General features: G+C 39.2%; 1 protein-coding gene across 1 annotated transcript; it reads right to left on the reverse strand.

Moving 5' to 3' along the window:
- Nucleotides 1-509: 509 nt before the first annotated feature.
- On the reverse strand, nt 510-3,845 carry LOC120293215. Its single transcript, XM_039312190.1, has 3 exons — nt 3,355-3,845; nt 1,894-2,580; nt 510-1,123 (listed from the first exon to the last, which is right to left on the reverse strand). The coding sequence occupies exons 2-3, from the start codon at nt 2,011-2,013 to the stop codon at nt 536-538; spliced, it is 708 nt and encodes a 235-aa protein (XP_039168124.1). The 5' UTR covers nt 2,014-2,580; nt 3,355-3,845; the 3' UTR covers nt 510-535.
- Nucleotides 3,846-19,493: the final 15,648 nt, after the last annotated feature.

Genomic DNA, 19,493 nt, shown 5'->3' on the forward strand with positions numbered 1-19,493 from the left:
GCAGCATCAACTTGGAGATTCATCTTGGCATCTGGTGAGACGGGCCAGAACGATGATGAGACGCAGGTGACCAAAATGTTCCAACTCTTCAGCAACAGTAAGAAAAGCAGGAGAGGAGCCCCAAAAAAAGTCACAAAAGAGAATCTAAAGAAAATTCTGGCTATTTTCCACACCATCCCCAACCCCTTTTTGTATTGGGCTGACATTATTCTGTATGAGAAGAGACGTGTATTAATCTTTCACTTTCACTCAACAGATTTACAAAAAAATTACTCCTCCCATTGCCTTGGAGAAGCTGAATTCTCACATCCAGTACCATAAAATGAAATCGCCGAGATCTTCAAAACCCATACCAAACTTGCTACTGGCCAAAGACCAAAGAATGCCACAACTGTCATTTCTAGGCACTGAGGTTTGAAAGCGTCTAGCCAAAGGTGAGATGAAACTTCCAGGCTAATCCCCTTGAATACATGTGACCAGAGTTTCAGAAGCCTGTCCTGCCAAAAGGTCAGTCATCTCAAAATCCACTTTGTCATCATGATGCTGGGTTGAGATGAACAGATGCAGCTAATTCTGCTAATTGTTTCCTGCTGAGATCATAAACAAGTTCCATAGGGATTAAATGTTTTGGTTGATTGCCAAAATCTTCCTCCTTCAAATCATATACCGCTTGGAGCTTTTGGGCTTCATATTCTGCAGCTTTGGCCTCAGCAAGTAAAATGTCTGCTTCTTCATGGTCACCCAATTCCACAGCAGCAGCTCTTTCAGCATTGGCAGCACTGGCAGTTATGAGTAACCTCTGGAGTCTAGCCACTGCCAAATCCCTCTCCCTTAATAAGATCTGCTCCTCAGCCTCCTGCAATTTATCAACAGTTTCTTTAATTTCTTCTTCAAGCTTTCCAAGCTCCATAGTGGCTCTTTCAAGCTTGATTTGTGTTCCTTCCTTCTCATTGCTCAACGACTTTGCTTCAGCAGCTATTCGTGTAGCTTCTTTGAAATTTCTTGCAGCAGCAGCAACCTTTTTCTCAGTCTCTAGTTCTGGAAGTCTCTTGTCCACATAAAGTATCCTCTGCTCAAATGAAGCTATCTCCTGTTGGAGGCTGGACTTATTTGAAGACAGTTCCTATGATCAAAAGACAAGAATCTAATCAAATGATGCGTTGAAGAGCCAAATAAATTTCGAGTATTCAATTTTTGAATTTTCGTCCTGAAGCTATAGCTAAAGAACATGCTTAACACAATACCCTGACCACTAGACTGGACAAAAAATTCAGATAAAGGTCTCCTGACACAACATTGGAGTTCACTGCAAGATTTGAAATCTGATCAAATTCTGCTTTTGCTTATACTCTCCTGTTGCTCCCTCTTTTGCTTATTGTTTCCTATTTCTCCTGTTACAGTACTCCAGCTCTACAATAGTTTGATTTCATGATTACATCCACTGTCTCACTCAAGCTATAGCTTTTCTGTGAGGGGAAACAGTAGATCTCAACATACATTGTCTACATATCCCTAGTTGCCTAAACTTTTAAGATTAAGGCTTCCCTAACGAATACGTCGCATCTCTTATTTTCACCAAAAAAAAAAAAAAACAAATACGTCGCATAAACAAACTTTTGAAAGAAAGTAGGAGTCACTCACTGCCTGTGTCTTTAGAATATTCCTTCAGCAAGTATATCTTAACCATGAACCAACACTCATCCTAGGTTGGATAATCAAACATGAACCTCAAGCATTACTGATTCAGAAGACTGGAAGTAAATTCTCCAAAATGTTGCAACATGTAGACTCCATAGGCCAGAATTATAGTAGATTAAGCATGTGAAGCTTAACCACCTTTTAGGTATATGTCGTTTGCATGTAAAGAGTAAGATAGCTAAAAAGTAAAATAACCTGTAAAGAAGCTCTTGCAGAGGAAGCTTCTTGTTGGAGCCTCATGACATCTTCAGAAAATTTCTCCTCAGTCTTCATCAGCCCCAGTTTACTTTCTCTGTACTCCAAAATGCAGAGCATTAAACCTTTTCTCAATCCTGCTGCTTCATTGTATGCTTTTGCTTCATCTGCAGCAATCTTCCCAAGTTCCCTAATCTTTGCTCCTTTATTATCTTCCTGAGAGAGTACGTCATCAATATCTTTCTTTTTTTATAGATAAAGCTTCACTTTTGGCATCAACCTGAGAGAGCTTTGATTTCATTCTATCATATTTAGCACCAATATCTGATTGCATGTCCTGAAATCCAGAGACCACACCAGCAATGCGCTTCTCTACTGCTTCAATGGAAGCATCATTCTCAGCAATTTGCTTCTCCTTCTCTCTCACTAAATTAAGCAGCTTCTCCAATTCATCCAACAACACATCCTTCTTCTTAAGAAGTTTTCTTTCTCTCTACTGTCATCATCAATTGAATGCTCGATGGAAACATTCACTCCTTTACGAGCTTCACTTATCAAATATGACTCGATTTCAAGTTCCATCTTCCTCACCTCCAAATCTTCACTTGATGAAAGCCATTTGTCCATTTCCTCAGCACGCAGTAAGTTTGCCTTCTTCTCTATCAGGTCAGCACTAGCAGTTGCATCCTGCAGGATAAGAGGTAAAATGTCAGTCATTCTGCTTCAAACTAAATTTGGCTACCACATGAAATCGATAGCTTACGAGAAAGTTTTTCGTGGTACGCATGATCCAACCTCATGTTTTGTAGGGACAGATGAAACAGTTAATGAAAAAGTTCAGAGAGAGATAGCACGGCTATCCTTAAAACAGTCACTATCCAAAAGTCTACTTGGATTGGCAAAACAGAGACTACCATGGGATCAATATGACTTGCTGAAAGCTTTTAGTTTACCTTACATCAAGTCAATTAAAACCATGGCTATCTCAAAATAAAAACTAGGGCTACAATTGTGCGCAAGGGCACACCAATGACACCACACATGCAGTGCACCCACTACCATGCCTATAATCTACCATAACCCAACAATGGTCAAGAGACATTCTTGTTTTCCATTCATTTTCCTTGAAGCACTTTGACAAAACTAGTCTTTCCATGTTCACCTTGAGAACCCGACTGCCAATTGAAAGATGAAAATTGACAAACGACTTCCTTCACTCAACAGGGGCAGCTAAGCACAAGCATGAATATAAAGAACATCCAGTCAGGAAGGCTTGTACCATTACACACGCAAGTTTATAAAGACAGAGAGAAAACCAGAAACGTGTATCAATCTGCTCCAGCCAATGATTGTGTTGCCCTGTGGTGCGAAGTTCTTACTATAGAGCTCACTCTATCTTAATTCATTCTAGGATCAAACATTAGTGTAGCCAAAAAAAAAAGAAAAGATGTTGTCACTGACCTTAGAGAAATTCTCCAACAGAGAAACACACTCATCCTCAGCAGCAATCTGTGCATTCAAAACCTCCTGCATCTTCGCATCAATAGCATCGCATTCAGCTTCACTAGCTCTAAGTGCATCCACCAAAGCTTGTCTCTCCTTTTCGGCAGCAGCAAAAGGAAATAACTGAATAAGTAATGTTGGGTCGGCATCACCATTTTCTGCGATGCATGGACTTGGCGAAGGGGCATCGGCGTCGGCGTCGGCGTCAGGCGCATAGGCGGAGGCCGAGGCCGAGGCGTCGAGGGCGACGGACTCCGACGCCGACGGAGGCAACCGGCGAAGGGGCGTCGGTGTCAGAGTCGGGTTCAGGGGAGGAGGCGGCGTCGGCGTCGGCGTCGGAGTCGGAGTCGGAGTCGAGGGCGACGGAGTCAACCGGCAGAGGTGGAGGGCCGTCGGCGTCGCGTTTCGCTGGAAGAGAGTCACGACTTCGCAGGGGGGGAGAGAGAGAGCAGAGCGGGCGTCACGAGAGGGAGGCGGAGGAGCGTCGAACACGACGAGGCAGCTCAGCACCAGCTTCTCCAGCAACCTCGCCTCCGAGCCTTCCGTGTGTGCGGGTCTCACTTGGCGGGCGACGTCGCCAACGTTGAGGGGAGCTCGAAGAGGCCTGCTTCTCCTCCGCGTGCTGCATCTGCGATCCCGGGAACGCCGGAACGAATGACGGAGCAGCAACGAACCCGAAGAGAGAAGCGAGTGAGCACCGGAGTAGCGGCGGCCGTAATGTGGTTCGTCGGTGATGGCAGGAGAACGGCCGCTTGATGCACGGCGGAGCAACAACGAGCGCGGAGAGAGGATTTCAGATTCAAAAATTCGAAAGGAAAGAAATGGAGAGGGAAAGAGGAACGAACGCCATTTTCTTTCTCAAACGAAGGAAAGAGAAAAGTTTCCGCAATAAATGCTCGACAGGAGAGAGAGCGTGCAGGTCGGGAGGAGAGGACGTCCTTTCTTTTGCCAGCCGAGCCGAGCCACCAGCCGAGACGAGAGTTAGAGGAGAGAGGAAGAAGCGCTGAGTCGAGGAGCAGACGCCTGACTTTATGGGTCCCACGAGGACACTTGTCGCGCTCCCACCGCCTTCTTGTTTGCCACGCTGGCTACATAAGACGTACCCAATATTTTCTCGCGGGGGAGAGTGTTCCCGTACAACTTCCGGACATGAATTCTTATCCAAAATAGATTCTCTGCTGATTTTGTTGTTTTTATCGTTAATATTTATTTTGGAGGTGTTCCATTGATTTTTGTCTCCTCTTTTATTTATCCAACTGAGGGGATGCAGCCTTTCTCCTTCTGTCCACCACCTACAAAGTAACGGCGTCCTCTGCACAAATTCGAGCCCCTTGGCTTTTTATATGTGAGTCTCACACACACATTATATCTAAATATCATTTTAACTAAAATCATTTTTTCTCTGCTATTCTCATGCCTAAAAAAAGTCCCTCTAACACGGTTATATTATATTTCATGATTGTTCTCAATTTTTATATATTTTTCAATTATTTCATCATGAAATTACTAATTAATTTGATATATCCCTTAACATTTTATGAACAAATAATGCTCTAGAACATTCACAGAGATCAATTTCTTTATTCTGTTCCAATTTTGGCATTATAAATCAAATGAATTGTACTTGTACTCCTTAGTAAAATGGTGTGGCCGAGAAAAAGAACCATCACCTTCTAGAAGTTGCCCGATCTCTCACATTTTCCTTCCCTAGTACATGATTTTGCTTTATCATTACATACTTACATAATTCCTACCCGGTCTTTCGTTAATCTTCCTCTTAGGAAAGAAGTGATGAAGTGTCAATGGGTGTACACTATCAAGTACAACACAAATGGCTTGGTTGAGCATCTTAAGACTAGGCTTGTTGCTAAGGGTTTTACTCAAATTTATGGAGTAGGCAATTTAAGACATGTTCCCCTATGGCACATATCAATTTTGTTCGTGTTATTATTTCTCTTACTGTGAATTTTGACCATCAACTGCATGTGAAAAATGCTTTTCTTTATGGTGATTTGCTCGAAGAAATATATATGGAGCAAGTACCTTGAGTATGTTGCTTAAGGGGAGAATGGTAATAAAGTATACTAGCTACATAAGACTATTTATGGTTTGAAATGGTCTCAAAGACCACAGTTTGAGAAATTCAATTTAGTGATTTTCAAGTGTTGTTTTCACCAATGTTCTTCAGATCATTCTATTTTTGTTCACATGAAGGAGTCAAGGGGTGGTCATTCCTGTTGTATATGTGGATGATGTAATTGTCTCTAGTGGTGATGTGACCGACATTTCTGAAGTTAAGTCTTTTTTCAGTAGAAATTTCAAATTAATGACTTGAGAGCTCTTCGGTATCTTTTGGGTAGTGAAGTTTTATGAAGTTGGAAAGGTATTAGTTTGTGTTGTGGAAAAATGCAAAAACATGCACCAATCGAAGCACAAGTAGCAATGAATGAAAGCAAAATTGAAATCACATGAAACGCAAGATTTATGTGGAAAACCCAAAACGAGAAAAATCATGGGGAGAGAGATGGATTTCATTATCTTCAATAAATAAATAAAAATACAATCTAAAAGCTCAAAAAATCACTTGGTGAGCGACAAGATCTAAGAGATCCAATAACGAGATAGGAAAAAAAAAAGAAATAATATGGAGGCAAGGGTTTAAGATGTGTTATTAAACACATTTCTTTTATAATCTCCCTTCAAAAATCCCTAAAATAAAGGTGCATGGCATAAAATTCCCTATCTCTCGATTTAAAAGTCAAAACTCAACAAATATCCACATTAAATTTGAATCTTCAAAAGAGCATTATGCTAAACACCAAAAGACCTCTCTCTCACCACCAAAAGGGACCACACAAGACTACCCCAAAATGGCGGAATCAACAATGCACACCCTTAAGCCTACGTGAGCATACTTAGTGTAGGAAACAAGGGATGAAACGCTGTCAACTCTACCTAAGCAACTCAAATGGCAAAAACTCTAATCGAGTCCAAGTAATGCTTGAACTTTGTCAAGGGAACTGATTTCATTAAAATATCTGCCGAATTATCCACGGTAGGTATTTTTTTCATCATAATCGTATCTTAAGCAACCTCATCACATATAAAGTGATACCATATGGCAGTATGTTTTGTATTCTCAAGATATATCGTGTTCCTGGTCAACTGGTTCGCACTTTAGTTATCGCAAAAGATAATGAATGCTCTTTACTGATTCACATCAAGTTCTATAACCAAACGCTTCAACTAAAGAGCTTCATTTACTGCTTTCACCACTATGTATTCTACATCGGTGTGAGACAAAGTAATTGTATCCTACAAAATTGCTCTCCGACTAACCGCAGAACCACCAAGCGTAAAAACATAACCTGTAAAAGATCTCCTTTTGTCAGGATTGCTTGCATAGTCAGAATCAATGAAACCAACAATTGAATGTCTTATATCAAAACATCTATCAAAGACCAAATCCACATCTAAGGTACCCCAAATATACTAAAGAATCCATTTCACAACTTGCCAATGAGCTTTACCTAGATGTGACATATACCTACTCACAACACTAATAGCTTGTGAAATATCCAAACAAGTGCAAACCATAGCATACATAAGACTGCCCATAGCACTAAATATGAAACTCGAAACTTCTCATCTTCCTCTTCTTTAGTTTTAGGCGACAAAGAAGCTAAAAGCCTAAAATGGGATATTAACAAAGTACTTACTAGTTTAAAATTCTTCATACCAAAGCGCTCGAGTACTTTCCTAATATACTCCTTGTGCAAGAGGTATATAACTTCACAACCTATCTATCTCTACAAATTTCCATGCCTAGAATTTTCTCGGCAACTAGAAGATCTTTCATCTCAAATTCGCTACTAAGTTACCTCTTCAAATTTAGTATCTCTAATATGTTCTTCACTATAGTAAGCATGTCATCCACATATAATAGTAAATAAATAAAAGAATCATCATGCAATCTCTTATGGTACACACAATTGTCATGCGCACTTCGAAAGTGGCCATGACCTAACATAAAGCTATTAAACCTCTTGTACCATTGTCGCAAAGATTGCTTGAGATCATACAAAGAACATTTCAACCTACAAACGTGATCTCCTTTACCCTCAATAACAAATTTCTTGGTTTAAGACATATAGATTGTTTCATCGAGCTCACCATACAGAAAAACAATCTTGACATCAAGTTGTTCAAGTTCCAAATCATAAAAGGCTACTAATGCAAAGAACACACCAATGGAATTATGTTTCGCAACTGAAGAGAGCACTTCATTGAAATCAATTCCCACTTTCTATGCTGGCTTGTCAGGTCTCCCTCACGTCCCTCTCTATGCTGCCCACGTCTCCTCTGCCTCCTGACCTTGACCTTGACTCTCAAGCTTTTCTTTCCCTTTTTTTTTTGTTTCTTTTTTCCAATGAACAAAGAAGGCCCCTGCCAAGTGATCCCAAAAAAAGAAAAGAACCACAGTGGAATCATCAAGCTGTCACGACCTAACCTCCGGTAAACCACTTAGAGTTTGACTAATGCATACGAAATGAGGTGGAAATTTACTAATTAATTACGCTTAATATTTCAATATAAATAAGAAAAATTATGTTGTTTTCTCACGTATTAAAATAAAATTCGAAGTCGTATAAATGGGCGGTTGCAAAACAGGTTCCAATATAAACAGAATTAACCCTAGAACTAGACCGGAAAAATAGGGTGAGTCAGATACAAGATCCAATGCAAACAAGGTCGGGTACATTGTCCAAAAAATGGGAACCGGTTATAACAGGGTCAGGTACAAGATCCAAGTCTAGAACTTACCGACCCTGGACCCGATCACCCCTATCAAAATCAATGAGCCTTTTGAAATTTTGAAAACTCCACCTTTATCTATGTATATGCACTCAATGAAATCTAAACTACTCAATGAAATAAGGTTTTTCTTCAAATATGGAATATGTCTAACATTTGTCAAAGTTCTTACTACATTGTCATGATATTTAATCTACATCATATCAATACCCACAATCTTGCAAATAGTATGTTACCCATTGAAACTATACCACCATTGACTTTTTCATAGGTGTGGAATCAATCTCTATGTAAATATATGTGATATGAACATGCTAAATCTAAAGTCTATTCATCATCTACATGACAATCTAAAGACAAAATAATAAGAACATTGTATGCATTAGCTGACTCGTTATTTTTCACCAGACTAGTTGAATCAGAACTCTCCATCAACTGCTTCCCCTTAAACTTTGAGCACTAGACACTCATTTTTGTAATGTTTGAATTTATGACAATAGTAACACCCTACCTTACTTTTATCTCTGACTTAACTAAACTTCAAATGTCATTCACTATTACTGCATCTATCATAATGATTCAACATGCCCCTAACAACTAAGCCATCAACTTTATCATCACTACTACTCGCATTCAATTTTGTATGCATCTCCACAATTCAACGAGGCATTCACATCCTCAAAAGTTATGGATTTTCTTTCATATCGCATAAAATTCACAAAATTTTCATACAATTCAGTAGTAAGCATAACACAATCAAACCTTGATCTTCATCATCTGACTTCAAATCTAAATTTTTCACATCTATAACAATCTTATTAAATTCATCTAGATGTTCTTGGATAAGAGTACATTCTTGCATCTTTAGCATATAAAGACGTTGCTTCAAGAATAATCTTATCGTAAGAGACTCTTCGTGTAAATGCTCTCAAGCTTATTCCACAATCTTGAAACCGGTTCATCATTCACGACTTCACAAAACACCTTATCGGATAACGACAATTGGATGGTGATATGCGTCTTTTCTTCCATCTACTCGATCTCAGCCACAATCATATTGTTGGAATAATTCCCATCCAAGGCTCTTACTAAACCTTCTCAATGCAATAACGCTTTCATCTAGATCCTCCATAACCCAAAATGTTTTTGGCCATCGAAGAGTGCCACTTCGAACTTGATAGATGCCATCTTGAACAAAAAGACCGAAATTCCTTAGCTCTGATACTAGTTTATTGCGGAAAAATATGAAAAGATGCACCAATCAAAGTACAATTAGCAAAGGATGAAAGTAAAATCAAAATCATATGAATTGTAAGATTTATGTGGAAAACCCAAAACAGGAAAAATCATAGGGAGAGAAGGAAGTCTCACTATTTTCAACAATATATATATATATATATATATATATATATATATAAGATAGTACAATCCAAAAACTCAAAACACGTTCTTTTTATCGTCTTCCTTCAAAAATCCCTAAAATAAAGGTGCATGGTCTAAAATATCCTTATTTGTTTTTAATTTGAAAGTCAAAACTCAATAGCTTATCTCTGGGAAAGTATGCTCTTGATCTTTTGTCTGAAACTAGTATACTAGCTTACAAGCCAATTGATAATCCTATGGATCCAAATCAAAAGTTTGGAGTTGATGATGGATATGATATTGAAGATAAGCATCAATGTTGGCATCTAATTTGGAAACTAATTTATCTTACTGTTACCCGTCTTGATATTTTCTTTGTTGTTGACGTGGTGAGTCAGTTTATAGAGTCACCCAAGAAGGCTCATTAGGATGTTGTTTATCGCATTCTTCGGTACCTTAAAAGCGCTTTTTGTAAGGGATTGATTTATAAACTAAACAATTCTTCTACTCTAGTTAGCAATTCTGATGTTGATTGGGCCGGGTCGTGGGATTGATGATCTATGACTGGATATTGCACTTTTCTTGGTGGTAATTTGGTTACTTGGAAAAATAAGAAATAGAATAACATTGACAGACCTAGTGCGGAGGTTGAATCTCGTGCTATAGCACATACTGTGCCTAAATTATTGTGGTTGAAATGCCTTCTTTAGGAGTTTGGATTTTCTATTAATCAACCAATCAATATGATGTGTGATAATTAGGCAACAATTAATATTGTTGGGAATCCTATTTTTCAATAGCGAATTAAGCATATAGAAGTTGACTATAACTTTGTTAGTAATGCTATGAAGTAGAAGTTGGTTGCTACTCCTTACGTGCCCCTTAGCATTGTTTCGTCCTATTTTTATTGTTGGTTGTTCCAAGCTGAGCATGGCTAACCTATATGCTCCAACTCGAAGGGGAGGGTTACAATACTCGAGTGGTGTCAATTTCATTTTCTAGGGTTTATTTCTTTTAATAAACAAGGGCATTATGGTCAAGTATAATTCATATTTAGTATAAATATATTGCAACGTGTGTAGGGTTAATGTTACACAAAGAAACCAAGAGGCCCCTTTTTGGCTTTTACAATTTGTTTCTCTCTCTTCTTATCCTCTCCATTTCTTCTCTCTTCCTTCTTCTCTCTTGCTATTTAAGGCAAGTTTCTCTACTCAGCTTTGCAACAATGGTCACAGAAGGTAATATACGCCTTTTCAAAGATTTAAAGGAATGTACAAATTTCTCTTTTAAGGGAAAAAAATGATCACGGTCACATTTCAATTTGGAGCAAGAAGATTTTTGACCACCCTAGTTCTTTAATGGGGGACTGCTAAAAAAAAATTCTGTTGAAATTATAAGAAAAATCCTTGATTTAGAAGCCTAAAAAATGGTGTTGTTATTGATTATGCAAAGCAAAAATACGAATCAATAATAACGCCATTCGGCGACTCTATTGTCAATGTACGCAATATTTAGGGCCATTTTGTCATTCGCCATTCGTCTATGGTAAGGAACCTCCCACCTGGGCTTGCAGTACGATTCCCTCGCCCCCCCCGAGTTGGGCGCTCATCGTCATTTGACACGACCGCAGCTCTTTCGTCTCCCTCGTTCCCCTACCTTGCCCCTTTCTCTCTTTCTCTCTAACCCAAATAAGACCCATTTTTTTAGACTTTTCTTTTTTAAATCCATCTGACTCATATCTCAATTTTAAGACCAGTCACATATGATCCACTTTCGTAAATGTGGGTTAAATTATGAGTCTCCGACACATTTTAACAACCCTAATTCTCAATAAGATCAATAAAACAATTGAACAAAAACAATGCAGAATTGAGCTTCTATAGCTTGGTGCTAGTTTTTTACTTGATTATTCACACATATATGTAACTTGTTTCATGCTCTTAACTTGCTCATGGTACTAAAAGTTATATTTATCAGTGGGATTTTTAGTCTATACAATATATACCTACTTTTTGGGAAATTACTAAAATAAATCTCAAGCATAATTTACGAATGTCAATCTAGTTATAAATTTTTTAATTTAGCCAATTTAATTCTAAACATTTTGATGATTTGTCAATATATTCATTTCGGTTAATTTTGGCTTAAAATCACTAATGTATTGTGGCGTCATCAATCCGATCCAATCTATGGAACGGGATTATAACGATAATTAATCTATGAAGTGGGACTATGATAGGGATCAATAGACTACGGAAAAGCCAAAAAAAGAAAAAAAAAACCACTTTGGGATGAAATCTCAACTTTTTATTGGCGAATCACGAAAAATTCAGAAAAGTGAAAACAGGCCGTTAATGAGGACCCACATGGGCCCAAGCTCACAGATGGGGCCCAATTGGCCTCACGCCCATAATGGGTGGCCTAAGGAAGCCCAAGAACCAGTCAACTAAAATGAAACCCATCAAGGCCATTCAAGCCCATTTTGGTCTTTATAAATTTGCACAATTATGAGCCCATATGCATGAATAGTAAAGTGGCTTAGTAAAATTACCGTTTTACCCCCTTCTAGAAGCCTAAGTAAATAAAACAAAAATTATGGGCATGAGGAAATGAGATGGGCGTTGTGACATCCTAAAATTCGACCCCGTTTCGATAAAGTGAAATGGGCATTTCGTCGACGTGCCTATGGCCCTTTTTCTCTGAGCTGATCACTCACGAGTTAACTAACCTATTGGGTGAAGCCGTTAAGGGATGTATCTGCAGTAAAATCCCTAAAAGCTACATAATTAGTTGGATTAGGCTAAAATCACGTCTGATCGATTTTTAATCATGAAATTTAATTTGATTTCGGGAATCAAATATTCGAGCGTGTCACAATTCATTTTTAGGATCATGTCTCATCGTCCGTCAAATTATTGACGAGTCCGAAATTTCAATAAAGAAATTATCGGAGGAAAAATTGAAGACCAAAAGAAAATAGAAAGGGAAAGAGAAAAGAAAAGAAAAAATAAGACCATGTGGTGTTATATTATTTTATTTCTTTTCTCTCCCTCTCTCTTCTTTTCTCTCTCTCTTTTCTCTCCCCTCCCCCTCGTGCGTCTTTTCCCCCCACCGAACACCCCTTGGCCAATTTCAATTTGGCTTCTCTCTCTCGTTTGACCATTCAACCCTATATCTTCTCTCTCTTATCTCTTCTTCTCTCTCCCTCTCTTCTCTCCCACTTTTCCCCCACGTGACCGAAAGCCCCCTTCCCCTCGTTTCTCGCCCGTGAAAACCAAAGACGAGGAAGAAGAAGCCGCACGGTTGCAGCTCGCCGGAGCCGTCGCCGCCCGCACCGCCGCCCGGACGCCCACCGCTCGACGCCGTTCCGTCGTCCGCGCGCCCCCGTGTCTTCAGCTCACTGCCGTCCCTCCCCCGTGCGAGTCCAACCGCTGCCCAGCTCAGTCCGGCGCCTCCAGCCACCGCCTACCGCCGTCCGGCCACCGCCTACCGCCGTCCGGCCACCGCGCCACCCCCCAACGTCCCTCTCGGTCTCCGCCGGCCTCCCCTCGCCGCCCTAGCCACTGGACGAGCTTCGTCCAGCCAAGAACAGTGGCTGGAAAAATGGGTTTCCAGCCCTATTCAAGGCCCGTTTTGGGCCCTTTCCGGGCCCCGAACCCAAGCCATGCTTTGGGAAGAATCGTTCCTCGCGTCGCCCCCGTCGGATTGATCCGATTTGCGCGCGATTTGGTGAGTAATCTCACTAATCCCGGATTAGTTGGCTAATTATGCTTAAGGTTGGTTTAGTTTTAATTAATTATGTTTAGGTTGTTAGATTAGAATAAATTAGCAATTATTAGTCAAATGTGATGCGATTTAGATAAATTGATTGCGCAATTAGCAAGTAGACGTGGTCTACTAATTATTGGAAGTGCCTCAGGATTTTTTTCCGATCCTTTAGGCTTTTCGGGCCTAAGTAGAATTTTTAGTATTTAAATATTAATTTTCAGAATTAAATTAAATAATTATTTATTTTCCAAAAATTCAACTAAGATGGTCCGGAACTAGAATTTTATACTGATGACCGTGGGGGAGTTCGTTTATTTAATCGGGCTTTATTTTGAGCTAAATTGAATTTTTAATATTAATTATTTAATTTTCGAAATTAATTAATTATTTATTTATTTTCCGAAAATTCAATTGAGATGGCTAGTGACCGGAAAATTATGCTGATGACCGTGGCGTGGTCCGCCTATTTAATTGAGTTGTAATTTGTATGGAATTGATTTAATTATGAATTTTTAAGATATATTCCTAAACGGTTGTTGTTAATGATTTCATTGAGAAATTGTTGGGTATTGATTGTCGATGTCGAAAGTGGTCGAGTGGGACCGTAAAGCCATTGAATTTCGAAAGTGGTCGAGTGGGACCGTAAAGCCATTGAATATCGAAAGTGGTCGAGTGGGACCGTAAAGCCATTGAATTTCGAAAGTGGTCGAGTGGGACCGTAAAGCCATTGAATATCGAAAGTGGTCGAGTGGGACCGTAAAGCCATTGAATTTCGAAAGTGGTCGAGTGGGACCGTAAAGCTATTGAATTTCGTAAGTGGTCGAGTGTGATTGTAAAGCCATTGAATTTCGAAAGTGGTCGAGTGGGACCGTAAAGTCATTGAATTTCGAAAGTGGTCGAGTGGGACCGTAAAGCCATTGAATATTGAATGTTATCGAGTGGTGGACTGTGTCTTCCACCTTTGCTTAAGATGTGATCTGAGGATCGTAGTTCGTAATTAGGGATTGAGATGGAATAATCGAATCGACCTAGAAATGGTCTGACTGACATGTAATCGACTAGGTCGATTGATCATTGCTTTGATTTGATGTCGTGAATTGATTGACTGATTGGAAAGGACTGTGAGTGGTCTTGTTGGCATGTAATCGATTAGATCGATTTGATCGATGCTTCGATCAGTGATATGATTGCTTGGGTGCCTATTATGAATTGTACTGACTTGCAGATGGGATCTGAGCCCAAGGTAAGTTCTCTGCCCTGTGCGTGTTTATGCAACCTATAGTATAATGGTTTACTAATCGGGCTTAGTGGGGTAGAACTCGTTGAGACGTAGTTTCATCCCAGTTTGGGGAAAACATTTCAGGACCCCGATGAGGAGTTGATGAGGAGTCTGATAAGGAGAACTCGGAGGTGAAACTTAAGGAGAAAGATTTTTGGGAGAAGAAGATAATCCCGAGAAGGGCCTTAAGTATAGCCCGGATGGCTGAGAGTTTATCTTATTTTGAGATCTCCTTTTTATGTGATTAAAGTTTAGAGTAAAAAGTTGTAGAGTGCTCTGGTTTGTGTTTTGTATAAAAGTTTGATTATAAATTTCAATATGAAAAATATGGCCCCGATTTTCTATCCCATCGTTTTATTGTCGGGGATTTTAACTGCTTCCACATGTGCGTAATAAATGAAAGGGTCGGCGATACATTGTCCTGGAATATCGCATTATAAAATCGACCAAGGGAGAAGGATGTGTGCGTGCCCGAGGATCGGGGCGTGACAGGCGCCCTAGAGAAGAGAGAGAGAGAGAGTGACCTCATCACCTAGCCTGGCCTACTCCTTATTCTCACATGTACATAATCTACACATTAATTGCCTTGGATTGGCAATCTTCAAGAGCCATTCTTGGCCAAGTAAATGTATGGGTATGAGGACTTTAAGGAATTATGGTACAAGGCTAATTAATGCATCTCTTTTGCATTCCCTCATTCTCTCTCATTCTCTTTCTTCCTCTCAACTCCCTCTCACCACCGTCGGCCACCTTCTCTCTCTCCCTCACTTGCCTAAATTGAAAACTCAAACCCATTTTCTCTCCCATTCACACACCCATTTCTCTCTCATTGCCTTGGATCTCACCTTTGTCATCCACTGATGTTCATGTTGTCCACCGTTCGTTGTTCGAGCTCATCGTTCGTGCACCTCCATCCACACCGTCATGCCAAGCCCTTGGCCATGAGCTGTGCACCATCCAGCAACCTCATACCCTTATGCCACCTCGGCCATGGGCCGTCCACTGCCCATCACTACCATTCTTTCTATCCACAGCCTTATTGTCGACATCCCTTAGCTATTTTGGCCCTTGCTGTGGGCTGCCAAGCACCAACTAGCCACCACCACCACATCTTGTTGTGCTCTCACCATTGTCGCCGCTTACTTAGCCTAGATTCAGGAGTGAGTAACTTTCTAACCCTTGCTTAGGATTGTGATTACACTTACAACTAGAATTGGTATTAAATTAAGGACCAATGGTAATTAGTTTAAGTGATAAGTGGATTAAAGGGATTGGTTATCATGATAGCTGATAAGTAGCGATAATAGATTATCATGATAAGTGATAAGTAGTGGCAATAGATTATCATGATAAGTGATAGTTATACATGATAAGTTATACTTTAATGCGATAAGCAATTCTGATAGGTTATTTATAGGATGCGATAAGCTATCATGATAGGCTATTATAAGATGCGATAAGTTATCATGATAGGTTATACTTAGATGCGATAAGCTATCATAATAAGTTATAATGTGATGTGATAAGCTATCATTATAAGTTATCATTGGATGCAATAACCTATCTTGTTTGTGATAAGTGCTCATTATGGTGTGAATTCTAAAGTGGTTAGTGCTTGTTGAATGCTAGTTTTAAAAAGAGTATATGCTTATGTAAATCCCTAATTTGAAAATAGTAAGTATTCGTGGCAATTTATAATTATAAATGAGAAGTACTTATGAAAGATTACTTTGAAAGATATATTTTTGAATTATTTAAAGGAATTTATGGTGTGAAACATTATGAAATTGAAGCATGATTATCTTGGCAAATGGTTAATTGGGATGTGATCATGTAGCATGATAGCATGACATAATTGTATGCGATTAATGCTATTGTATGAGGTGGGAGTATTACACACTCTTGCATTGGCTAATGAGGAAGATAAGAAATGGGCTTGAGTGATAGTATGCTTGTATGATCACATAATAGCCCTAATGCATATGATTACGTGGGGCAATGGTTCGATCTTGATGCATATAAATATGCGACGGAATGCAGTTGTGTATGGATTTCAAAACAAAACACCTTAAATGGAATGTTATTCTGATGTGTATGAATATGCAGGACGATGTCATATCCAATGGAGTGGGACGATGCCCAGTCATACCAAAAGATCGGCAACTTTCAAGTTGGTCATGGCCAAAAGTGGTCGTAATAATCAGGACTTGTGTAATGCATTGTGCATAAAAGTATCATTATTCCTGCCTGGATTTATTGAGTTGTGATCATCATATGCTTTATGAGATAATGCACTCACATAGAACTTATTTGTGCTCTAATCGAGCACGTAGTGGAGAGTTGTTTGTTGAGTGGCCTAATTCCTGTTAATAGATCATGTAAAGCAAAGGCTTTGCTATTGATCTACTATCAACAGATAAGTTGCAGGCGACTTCAAAGTAAATTGCCTCCCTATACGAGGATCAAGGAGCTTACTTACTAAGTTTTATCTCACTATTATTGTTTTAAATGTTTTTAGGCCCTAAGCATGTCTAAACCGTTGAGCTATGTTCATTTTGGGGTGCCTATGGATCAGGACACCAAGATGGCCTCTTATCCAATTGAGGGTATGAACACTAGATACGAAAGCTTGTGAGGGACTGCCCAACCTAGTGCCCCATAGGTATATTTGGTTTGGAGGGGAGCACTGGGGCCCTCTCCCAAGATTTGATGGACCACCAAGCAGGGGATCCAAGGGTGTTGTTTAGGACCCAATGGTTGTGTATCCCCTAATGGCGAGGTCGCTGACCTGAAGGTTAATCTAGATACGGAGTTGGTCCTCGAGCCTGCTCCTTGTATCACTAAAGGTGTTAAGACTTACCTCCAGACCCCTTTTTGGATGTGTGTACGGCCAAGCTTGTGGGATGTAAAGGAAGTGGCGTGTAATGGGTGATGCATATGTATGTATTAAGGTGTGATTTTATATGTGTGTGTTTTATGCTATCCCTGATTTAAATGATTGGGTGGTCTTATTTCTACTTCCACTTTCGTATAATTAAACGATAAAACGAATAGGAGACATAGCAATTAAATGACCAAAGTGATCTAGGGATGCCAAGTGTCAAAGGGTTGAGGTGTGACATGTACACTAGACGCTCAACGTGACAAGATTAGCAGTAATATGACCAATTTAAAAAAAATAAAGGTTTCTAAATTGTTAGATTTCTTGTTTTCCATTATGGCCAAGTGTCATTGAGGATGGCTGCAAAGTCCTTACGTGCAGCCGATGAGTCCGCAATGAGCTCACCCAAGTACACTCGCAATTGGCATGGGCAATTGGCATGGGCTTGGGCAAGGGCTTGTAGATCCTACCTAAAGGCTGACAAGGGTCTTCAACCATCACCAACGACCCTCGCCAAATCACCAAATCCTAATGAAAAAAAAAAGGAAAATAAAACAAAAAAGAAAAAATCATAAAAATTTCAAAATTTTGTTCATATCAACACTGGCTCGTGCCACATAGGACAAGTCGACATCCATATCAATGATTTCCAACTAAAATTAACTGGAATGACAACACTAGTAACTTGTCAAGGGTTTCAAACCAAATTGTCTTAACTGCAAAATTTTAAATTGATTTGGCATTCCTACAGTAGGTTCTTGACTTTTTTTGTAATTTTCCCCTACTTCTTCCACCTTGAATAACATAAAAAGCCGGCTAATCAGTTTCACAAATTTATCATTATAACAAGGTTTTGATTCATTTTGTTTTGATTTGTCATGACAATACGCAATATAACAATAGGACTTGCAAATACACCTGGGAAGGGAACCGATCATGATTCTAACATCCATATCATTTCGATTTGTCATCACTCCAGTCCACAATGGTGGTGCAATATAGACTCACATTGAACCGGTGCTCTTTAGCATTTCTTAATGGATATTCTTTCACAAGCTTCTTTCTTTCTTATTTCTATTCTCTACTGAAGGGAGATAAAAACAGCATAAATGTCATAACTTTCGTATAGCACTCTTTTAAGTGCCATAATTTTTTTTTAATTACTTAAGCGTCATAACTTCTATAAAATGTTCTCTTGAGTTCATGACTTTCAATCAATCACTTAGAGTGCATTTGATAATCATTCTATTTCCCAAAATAATTTCCGTTCAAAAATTTTTTTTATTTATTTATTTTGTTCCGTGGACAAGTTTCTAAACATCTGAAGGCCTTTGGTAACTACACAAAATCATCAACGGTTAGTGGGCAAGTTGATTTATTTGTCTCATACCTGACCTAATATTGTTTTTGCCATGTGGCTAGTGAGATCATTCATGCATGATCCACACTTTACTCATATAGATGCCATTCTTCGAATTCTTCGATATTTGAAGTCTTGGATTCTTTGGTCTTCTCATGATACAAATGCTAATTAGGCTAGATCCCCTAACTAAAAGTCTATTTCTAGGTATTGTACATTCTTAGAAAGGAATCTTGTTACTTGGCGCAATAAAAAGCATAATGTAATTACTAGATATAATGCTGAAGAAAAGTTTCATTAGATAGCACAGGGAGTTTGTGAGTTGTTACGGCTTAAAGGATTACTGGAAGATCCGGTGTATCTATCCATGTTCCTAAATAATAAAGCTACTATTAATATTGCCCACAATCTTGCACAACATGATCATACGAAACACATGGAGATTGATAGACACTTTATCAAGGAGAAATTAGATAGTGGTTTAATTTGTATGCCATTTGTTCAATCCAATCATCAACTTGCTCATGTGTTCACTAAAGGGGTATTGAGTTAAATCATTTCATCTTGGTATAGTCAAGTTGGGCATGTGTGATGCCTATACTCCAACTCAAGGGAGAGTGTTGAGAATATTT

The sequence above is a fragment of the Eucalyptus grandis genome, chromosome 5, assembly GCF_016545825.1.
Source record: "Eucalyptus grandis isolate ANBG69807.140 chromosome 5, ASM1654582v1, whole genome shotgun sequence".
In the NCBI taxonomy this organism is placed as follows: Eukaryota; Viridiplantae; Streptophyta; class Magnoliopsida; order Myrtales; family Myrtaceae; genus Eucalyptus; species Eucalyptus grandis.